This window comes from Mustela erminea, chromosome 1, assembly GCF_009829155.1.
Source record: "Mustela erminea isolate mMusErm1 chromosome 1, mMusErm1.Pri, whole genome shotgun sequence".
In the NCBI taxonomy this organism is placed as follows: domain Eukaryota; kingdom Metazoa; phylum Chordata; class Mammalia; order Carnivora; family Mustelidae; genus Mustela; species Mustela erminea.
In genome coordinates, this window is record NC_045614.1 from 61,746,590 (window position 1) to 61,756,622 (window position 10,033).

Below are 10,033 nucleotides of genomic sequence, written 5' to 3' on the forward strand. Positions count from 1 at the left end.
AAAATATAACATACAAGAAATTGTGCTAGCCATCAAGCACGTTTAGATATACCCTTAAGAAAAACAGGTACTGGCAACAGGACTGTTGGGCACCTTGAAGCCGAGCTGCTGGGAACGCCTGGCCCACTAAGGGGGTGGGGATGGACAACACAATGCCTGCTTCTTTTTTGTTTTCTCCCCTAATCCAGGGACCATCTGTGACTAATTAGATGATCCCTTTGAATGCTTGCTCAACTATAAATATTATACTACTTGACCAGATATACCCTGCTTATCTGTAAGACTTATAATCAATGTGTAACTCCTATTCCTTGTTTATCTACAAGGATATGATTAACGTATGGCCTTCTTCCACTCCTGTGATTACTAGTAATATGGGACTGAGTTGTTTGGAAGTCTTTTCTACTGTTATCCCCAGCTCCCTTTCTCTTGCAGCTAACTTGCACCATCAAGAAGCAGCACGTGAGATCTGTGAGAAACTCCACTTGGATCTCTTGGCTGCATCATGCTGGGCATAAATGAACTATGCCAGGAGAAACCAGCTTGTAGTCCCATACCTCTAAACTTAAGTTTAGGAATTAAAAAGATTCTAGGGGGAAAAAGCCTGTTTGTGGAACATACTACAGGAATGAGAGGAGACAAATGCCCAAGCAAGGGGAAAAGTTAACACAAGGGCTCTAGGTTGGAGGTCCTGGCCATTAATACACACAGCTTGGGAGCAGGGATGGAGGTTGGGCCAGCAGTTGCCAGACGGGAGTCAGATTTTAATGCCAGCATTATTCTCCAGAATATAGATTAAGTTGGCAGGAAATGCCTTTTCCTGTTCCTTGTTCCCTGAACTGGCCCCCTCCACCCAAAACATACTAATAGGCTGTTAGTCCAATCTACACATCTCCTCCACTCCCAATTTTCTTCCTGGTCCTCCTTCTGCCCTGTCCCTCCCTCTAGCCATCCTGATTCCAGGAGTTAACTGGTGTTACTGACCATTTGCAACACTAAAAGTGCTGTGGATTCAAGGTCTAAAGCATGTTGGAGCTTTGCAGGTCTATGGTAGAGGCATCCAAACTTGCTCTGCACACAGCCAGTGCAGAATCCCCACAAAGCCGATGATGCTTGAGGCATCAGGTCCCTTCACTGCCCCTGCACTACTGTCAAGGGGCCCAGGAGCAGGTCACATACATCTTTATAGGTCTTCCAAAACGGGAGTAAATCAATTTAACTCATTCTTCCTCAAAATCTGGGTCCACCCTATTTCTCTTTAATTTTTAATGGGATAGGAATAGGAGTTATACATTGATTATAAGTCTTACAGAGAAGCAGGGTATATCTGGTCAAGTAGTGTAATATTTATAGTTGAGCAAGGAAAAGGCTGTCACTGAAAAGCAGTTTACTCAAACTCTGGTTCTCCAGAATTTTAGAGGGCAGATGGCAAAAAAAAAAAAAAAAAAAGCTTCAGGTCCCACCCTGAAAAAATATTCCCAGGGTTACCATCCATTTACATTTAAATCTATTTTTTTTTAGAGAGTACACACCAATGGGGTGGTGGGGAGACAATCTTAACCAGATTCCACGCCCATGGGGCTCTATGCCACACCTCTGAGATTATGACCTCAGCTGAAATCATGGGATGCTCAACAGACTGAGCCACCCAGGCACGCCTAACTCTATTTTCAGAACAGCTATTCCTTTTGCAAAAAGGAAGGATAACTCTCAAGTAAGAAGCACTATCTTTTATCTAAAGTGGGCTTTAGAAGTAAAACAGAAGTCAAGACCTGAAGTATGAAGTAATCCCAGGCATTTCTTGATATGGAATGCGAAATAAACAGAAACGGACACGACTTTTACAAACTGTTTATTTTCCGTCAACCTTATTTCCATTTTGTTTGCCTTTGTGGAAGAGCAGCTTAAGACCACTCAGTGGTTGTTCCTACCCATTCAGTGGCCTGAGCAGTGGGAGCTGCAGACCAGTCTTCAGTGGCCGGCTGAGCGCTCCAGTCTTCTGTTAAGGAAACCAAGAAAACATAATCAGCCCCACTCCCACCAACACTGGGCCTTGATTTCTACCAAATACACATTTCAAGGGACAAACACCCAAGGCAAGACCACTTCAAAACCACCCGGTATTAGTGCAGCTACAGTGCACTGCGATTAGAATCTTTCAGTGCAAATACACAGCTGTGGAGATCCTTCAAAAGTTAGATTAAGAATACCAAAAATGCAAACCACGGATCACAACACATACCAGTAGGGAACTGCTGAATAGGCACAGAGGGCACCTGCACGCCTTCAGACCAGTCTGCAACTTCAGGCTGAGTAGCCGTGAACTCAGGAGCTGGAGCCGTCCATTCACCCTGGAATTCTTCCTTGGTCACAGCCTTTTCAGCAGCAGCCTGCTCTTCCTTTTCAATCTGGTTAAGGGGGGGAAAATGTTTATAGAAACAATTTTATGTCAAAGAAGCAGACCAAGGGGCGCCTGGGTGGCTCAGTGGATTAAGCCGCTTCCTTCGGCTCAGGTCATGATCTCAGTGTCCTGGGATCGAGCCCCGCATCGGGCTCTTTGCTCAGCGGGAGCCTGCTTCTCTCTCTCTCTCTCTGCCTGACTCTCCACCTACTTGTGATTTCTCTCTCTGTCAAATAAATAAATAAAATCTTAAAAAAAAAAAAAAAAAGAAGCAGACCAAGATGTCTGATTTGCTTATGTAACCACATGCCTTTGTGGAGGAAGCTTACCTCTTCAGGATCTCTGTAGAAGTAGAGATCAGGCATGACCTCCCACGGGTGTTCACGAGAAATGGTGCCACGCATGCGCAGAACTTCCCTGGCCAGCATCCACCACATCAGACCCACGGAGTGAGCCCCCTGCAAGAGCACCAGGTTAAGAAATGACACTTGGGTCATCCCCAACAGCATGCACCTCCCACTGTGTTCCATCATCCAGACCTTTGGTACCAACAAAATAGACATGTTTTACACTGGTACTAAAACATCTCTTTGGATGATTCTTATGTGGAATCAAGACTTTGAGACTAGTAAACTGGACCAATTTGAGCTGTATGCAACCCACCTTTTTTAGGACCTTATAGCAGGATTCACCAAGTTGCTCTGAAAATTGAAAAGGTCCAGTAATGTGAGAAGCCGAAACAGTTAAGAAATACGGAGAAAAGCAGAAGAAAACACAGACCGTTTAAAAAACGATTTCTTCTTAAAGCTGACACACCTGAATTATACTTGTAGCAAGAATTACTATCAAATCCCACTCATTGGGCCAGAGACCCTTGTGGTGTTAGCGAAAAGACTTGCCCCTCGTGTAGCACACTACCTACACTTGTGAGTTCATCGGCCAGCCAGCAGCCTCAACTCCAAGCTCTAACAATGTGCAGAAGAATGCCCAACTGTTTCAAGAGTATTCACTCTTGAGGCTCTAGTGTACGTCCTAACACTGTTACCTTGTTGTTGCAAGGGATGGCAATGTCCACATAGCGCAGAGGAGAGTCTGTGTTACACAGAGCAATGGTAGGCAGGTTAACGTAAGATGCCTCTGTAAGAGGCTGGTGGTCAGCCCTGGGATCAGTAACCACCAGAAGTCTTGGCTCTCGGAAGGCTGCCTGGATCTGGTTAGTGAATGTTCCAGGAGTGAAGCGGCCAGCAATGGGAGTGGCTCCAGTTGCAGCAGCAAATTTCAGCACAGCTCGCTTAAAAAGTTAACATCGAGAGTTAGCAGTGCTCCAGAGATGGCATCACAGAACACCCCCAAGTGTCCCCAAGCAGACACCCAGGTCTGTAAGCACCTGAAGGAGCCCCTCCTATCTTCCCTCCTCAACAATGAAAACACCAAAGCACTTCACACACCCAGCAATTCTGTGTGCTCTGTGCTACCTGAGACCTAGTTACAGAACTAGGGCCCAAAATGCTAAGCATACCCCACACCCAAGCTCTCTGCCTGGAATGCACTCCCCACTCTCAAATCCCTGAGGGTACCTGTGGCTCACTGGCTTCCTCACATCTGCATGCTCCATGACCTCACCACCTGGTTTTAAGAACCAAGAAAGCCACTCTTGTGAGTGACTTGGGCAGGTTATGCTCATACTTCCAACACGGTCATGAAAATGAAATTCATCAATACAGACAACAAAACTGTGTCTGACATCAATAAGCACTTCCGTAATCTGGTCCAATTTCATCAAAGCTACCCTACACAAAGCAAGAATATACCCACTTCGTTTCTCTTCCCTTACTTTTTACCTCCATAAAAACGTTATTTCCTCCCTGGGACTAATAATACATTATAATTAAAACAAAACAAAACAAAATATACTTCCTGCAACCCTGCAGACTTGGTATCTTCCTGCTATATCCCAAACCCCTAGCAACACCACCTGGACCAATATAGACGCTCAGTAAATTTTTGCTGAGGGAAGAAGCCAGGAGAGGTGTCACCAAGTTCATTCTACAGTAGAATTAAAAACTGTTTACCACCACGCACCAAACTTTAAATCCTGTCACAAGTCAGCCTCTGGGGAATAGCCCCCTCCACCACAAAACACACCCTAAATTCACAGAAACCAGTTCTACCATCAACTAAGTACAAAAGAACCCATCTCACTACACAATTTACACACCTGTCAAAATCTAAGTCAAGCATCTTTTTCAAATTAGAAATGGGCTGATACCCTTGCTAGAGCTCTTAATCTAGTGGACTCTTGAACACCAGTTTAAACCAGGCACGTCCACCTACATGCTGACTTTTTTCCCCTTTACAGTACTGCATAGTATTTTCCTTTCTAGCTTGTATTTTTTTCCCTAAAAACATAGTATATACTACATATACAAAATAAACTAATCAACTGCTTATCTTTCTTATGGGTGAGGCTTCTGAAGGTGAAAAGTAGGCTATCAGTAAAGTTTCTGGGGAGTCAAGTTAAACAGATTTTTGGTCATGCATGAGGTCGGTGCCCCTGATTCACGGTGTTTTTCAAGGGTCAACTGTAAATCAATTTTCAGGACATTCATTAGTTTCTTCAACAGAAAAACAATTGCCAAAACAGAAATGGGGGCAAAATACAAGTTTTGTCCCACTGGCCTTTAAAAAGTTACTTAGTGCTGGCAAAGATTCTTAATCTTAGAGACCTGATGAGTCTTGGAGGACTAGTATCCTACTAGAAAACCAGTTTTCAAGAACAAAACTGAAGCTCAACAAACCACCAGATGCCAAGTATTATGAATCCTGAAAACTTCGAATACTGGCAATCCAAGATTTGTATAAGTAGTTAAATTAGACTATTTTCTATTTTCCTATACTTTCCCCTGCATCCCACAGTATCTGTAAGCTTATTTTTTATAATAAAAACCAAGTATACTGCTTACAAACCTGGCCAGTATTCCTGGACGATATGACACTAACATCAGCTGGGTTTTCAATGGCAACAATGGCACGAGCTGCCAGCAGAAGCTTCTCCCAGGTCCTCTTCAGATTTATGATGTAGATACCTACATGACAGCAGAAAAGTTTTTTAACACCCGACCTAATTTGCGATTTATTTTCTTCTAAAAAAATTCAGTGTAGCAGAGAGTACTATCAAACTCCAGTCATAGAGGCAAGCTCTACTGGTGTTAGCGAAAATCCTGCAGTTTTTATAGCACACTTCCGACACTCAGAAGTTCATGGGCCACGGCTGGCCTCAACCTTGAGCTTTAATAGTGTGCAGCCTTGACTCAGTAAACAAAGGACATCATTTTCTCTTCCTGCGTTAAGGCCCCCTCAGGTCTGCATATGGATTCCTCCTTCAAGTTCTCACCCACTTTCTAGTCTCTAGCCACTTTCCTTACAACCTGCCTCCAAGCCAAATTAACCCAAAACTGCTTTACAACATGCCACTCCCAAGCTTATGTCCTTCAGTGGCCTCTGAGCTGAAGCACTCCCTTGCCCAAGATGCCTTATAAAGGCATCACAACCTACCTTTTCTTTTTCTAGTACCTTCCAAGCCTAATTGCTCCTTCCTATCTCTTGCTCTACTTTACTGTCAAAACTCAAACAAAACTGTGTCAGTACCTGTGAAATACAAGGCACTATAAAGCTAATGAGCTTCCTCATCTTTGTATCTCGTAGCTCTTGCATAGAGCAACCCAAGTCCCCTAACCTATCAGTAGACATACTCATACCCTGCAGTCCAGAAAGCTTTTCTTCCCAAAACCACCAGAACACTGTTTTTTTTTTTAATTTCTTTCAAGTTATCTCTTATGTCCAACATGGAGTCAAACTCAAAAGAGATCGAGTCACATCTCTACCGTGCCAGCCAGGCACCCCACTTTTACTTAGTTTTAAAGCTTAATTCCAAAATAGTGATCTGATTTCATTGATTACTTAGCTGGAATGACCCTCCCCCCAAATCAAAGCAAGGACTGACCATCACTTTTCCTTTTGTAGATGTACTGTTCCATCTGGAAGTCAAGGTTGGTGCCACCTAAATGGGTTCCCGCTGCAAGGAATTTGAGGACATCCTCCTCCTTCATTTGCAGGACATCAAGGGCTCCGGACATTGTGGAAGTTTCCCTTTAAGTTACGATGGGAACCTGAAAAACAAGTTAACAATCCAGTCCTTTGCATTCCAGTGATTTAAGTGGGTAAGGGATCAGGTGCATTTTAACTACTGCAGAGCCATACAGCTTCACAGCTAAATAAAACCCAAGGACCACACCTTTCAGTTTACAGTCTACTGGGATGAGACACAATACACCAGACATATCCCACACATTATTAAACAACAGCACATCTTAATGAATGTGGAGATGGGAAAAACACCCAGATAATTAAGACGAAAATGGTGAATTGCCACTTAACACTCCAGAGTAACCCGGAATAAAGGTTATGGATGAGCAAAGGCAGCACAGAGGCAGACAAGTTTATTTTCAAGCAGACTGAAGGGGGACGCTTCAGAATTATTTCTCTCTGGGGTTACAACTAACTTTCTGCAAAACCCTGCCAAGAATCTTAACACACGGTTAACTACCAGCCCAAACTGCTGCTGTAAATGTGCGCCGGGGCCTGAGGTCACGGCAGAGGGCCGCGGTCCGAAGCGATGGCAGCACGGTGCGTTGGCACGGCTTTCTGCACCCCCGCCACCCAGCCCGCAGGCCCGTGCGCACCCTCGCCCAGCGCCCCGGCCCCAGCACGACCTCCACGAGCTCCCGGGGAATTGTGGGAATTCGCGGGCCCGGGCCGGCCACGTGCGGGCTGCCGGAGGGAGGTAGAACGCGCCGGCAGGAGACAGACCCGCTCTGCCTGCTGGCTTCTGTCCCTGTCCTCACACCCCCTCACTCAAGCAGGAAACTGTTCTGGTGACTTGGGGACGCTGGAGAACGCCACCGGGAACTCACGCGAAACAACGCCGTATGGACCCTTCCCCGGGTAGCGCGGAAAAGACAGGCGAGCGGAAATGACGCCCTTATATACTCCGCCACCAGCCAATGACAACAGAAAAAGCCGAGCGGAAGGGCGGACTGGAGCTCTAGCCCGGAGGGACCGTTTGCGACGGCAGTGCTTTCCGGCGCCGCGAAGACGTTCCGCGCCGTGCGGCCGTCCCTGCAGTACTTTGTCAGGAACGCGCGCTTGAGTCCTGCTGGCGATGATGGTTTGAATTTTCGCGCAACGTGAAGAGGGTTCCTGTCCGAAGCTACAGTTTGCGCCCGTGAGAAGCTGTTGGACACAACGTGCGCAAGTATTCGATCAACAGAAGCTGGAAAAATCATTTTCATTCTTTGGAGAACAATTTGGCAGAACGTAATTCAGTTTTTTAAAAGTTGACTTTTCGGGAAATTTTCCTGAAAAAATTAAAAGGAAAAGACTGTACAAATGGTTAAGTTTTTTTTGTTTTTTTGTTTTTTTTTTAAGAAGACAAGGAATATAGGTTATTAAAAGTATATTCTGTTCATATATTACTATGCAGCCACTGAGGAATATTCAAAAGATATGCCACGTACAAACAAGAATTGCAGGATGAGGGAGATTATTTAAAAAAAAAAAATTGAAGCCCGTTCAACTGTACTTCAGTTAAAAAGAAAAGGAGGGGTTAAGTCCATTAAGCTGATGTTGGCTCTGGTCATGAGCTCATAGTCCTGAGAGAGCCCCGCTTAGGGCATGGAGCTTGCTTAAGATTCTCTCCCCTATGGGACTCCTGGGTGGCTCAGTTGGTTAAGCGGCTGCCTTCCGCTCAGGTCATGATCCCAGCGTCCTGGGATTGAGTCCCACATCGGGCTCCTTGCTCGGCAGGGAGCCTGCTTCTCCCTCTGCCTCTGCCTGCCATTCTGTCTGCCTGTGCTCGCTCTCTCCCCCTCACTCTCTCTGATAAATAAATAAAATCTTAAAAAAAAAAAAAAATAATTAAAAAAAAAGATTCTTTCCCCTCTCTCCACTGCTCCCCAGGGAAGGGGTCTCTCTCTTCCTGAAAAAAGAAATAATAATAATCGAAGTCCTATACGTTAAAATATTATTTAAAAAATACCTAAGATACTAAATTATATAGTAGTTTTCAACCTTGGCTGCACTGGAGAATCATTTGGAGAGCTTTTAAACATATGCTAAGGCTCAATTTTTAAAATCCGATTTTTAAAATTGAGGTATAATTGAGATAAAACATTTCAGTTGTACTACATAGCCTGTATATATTGTGAAATGATCACCACAATATCCGTAGTTAACATCTGTCACCATCCAGGTATGTTTGTTTTTCTTATGAGCACTTTTACCCTCTTAGCTACTGTCAAATATTTAATACAGTATTAACTATAGTTGCCACGTTGTAGGTTACATTTCCAGGACTTAAAAAATCTGATTCTTAAAAGTAGCTCCTAGATAATTTTAATGTGCAGCCAGGGTGAGAACGGTTAATATACAAGTAGAGAAACTGGGTGAGTTTTTTCCTCCTCTCATTTTTGAATTTTTCCTCCTATTTTTAATTTTCTATATTTTTGAAATTTTCTGGAGAACACAGGTTGTTTTAAACAGAAAACCCTATCACAGTTTAAAAAGCTGATATAGAGGGAAGGAGGTAGGGTGCCTTGGTGGCTAAATTGGTTAAGGGACTGCATTCAGCTCAGGTCTTAATCCTGGAGTCCTGGGATGATCTCACATTGCCTTCCTGCTCAGCAGGGGGTCTCCTCCTTCTGATCCTCCCCCACCTCATGCTCTCTCTCTCTAATAAATAAGTAAAATCTTAAATTAAAAAAAAAATAGCTATATGAAAACAGAATGGGTGGCTTTTAGGGGCAGTTTTCTGTCCCTGCATGACTTTTCTGCAGGGCCTTCTGTCTCCCAAGCCACCTTAGCAGCTCCCTGCCATGTGCATCCTCCAGTCCCAAGACTACTTCCTTTGTTACAAGGAGGACATTGTACTCTAATTATGTTTAGGTGTTTCTCAAAATAATATATTTGTCACAAATTAACTTTGCTTTTTTTTTTTTTTTTTTAAGATTTTATTTATTTTGACAGAACACAAGCAGGGGGAGCAGCAGGCAGAGGGAGAAGCAGCAGGCTCCCCACTGAGCAGAGAGCAGGTGGGCTCTATCCCCAGGACCCTGGGATCCTGACTTGAGCCAGAGGCAGAGGCTCAACCGACTGGGCTACCAAGGCACCCCAATAACTTTGCTCTTGAGAACTCCTCTATCTGATGAAAATCCTTGGCAAGGAAATGAGTTGACAAAGGTCCAATGATAAATGACTGACTGTTGGCAGTAAACCACAGTGAGGAGCCCTTGCCCCAAGTGGCACTTGCGAAGAATATCTAGTATTCTTGCAGCCTCCCAGTCCTCTGCGCAAGTTTTTGCAACATTCTTTATTCATGCCCATTTTTTAAAAAGATTTTGTTTGAGAGAGCAGCAGGGAGGAGCAGAGGAAGAGAGTGTCCCAAGTAGATTCTGAATTGAGCACAGAACCCAACAAGGGGCTCTATATCATGACCCTGAGATCATGACCTGAGCCAAAACCAAGTCAGTCGTTTAACTGAGTGAGCCACTCAGGCATGCCTGCCTATTCATGCCC

The 10,033-nt window shown here is 44.4% G+C and overlaps 1 protein-coding gene and 2 non-coding genes across 5 annotated transcripts; all 3 read right to left on the minus strand.

The window, feature by feature from the left end:
- Nucleotides 1-1,835: 1,835 nt before the first annotated feature.
- RPSA (ribosomal protein SA) lies at nt 1,836-7,502 on the minus strand. 3 transcript variants are annotated; one of them, XM_032346447.1, is made up of 7 exons: nt 7,375-7,502; nt 6,405-6,570; nt 5,369-5,487; nt 3,447-3,692; nt 2,731-2,859; nt 2,243-2,408; nt 1,905-1,999 (listed from the first exon to the last, which is right to left on the minus strand). In XM_032346447.1, the coding sequence occupies exons 2-7, from the start codon at nt 6,535-6,537 to the stop codon at nt 1,905-1,907; spliced, it is 888 nt and encodes a 295-aa protein (XP_032202338.1). In that variant the 5' UTR covers nt 6,538-6,570; nt 7,375-7,502. The 3 variants fall into 3 exon arrangements, with proteins under 3 accessions (XP_032202489.1, XP_032202411.1, XP_032202338.1); XM_032346598.1 differs by lacking the exon at nt 7,375-7,502 and having other exon boundaries at nt 1,836-1,996; nt 6,405-6,537; XM_032346520.1 differs by lacking the exon at nt 7,375-7,502 and having other exon boundaries at nt 1,836-1,999; nt 6,405-6,537.
- On the minus strand, nt 3,227-3,381 carry LOC116581694. Its single transcript, XR_004282181.1, has one exon. It is a non-coding gene; the product is annotated as a small nucleolar RNA SNORA62/SNORA6 family (small nucleolar RNA).
- LOC116581699 lies at nt 5,556-5,706 on the minus strand. Its single transcript, XR_004282182.1, has one exon. It is a non-coding gene; the product is annotated as a small nucleolar RNA SNORA62/SNORA6 family (small nucleolar RNA).
- Nucleotides 7,503-10,033: the final 2,531 nt, after the last annotated feature.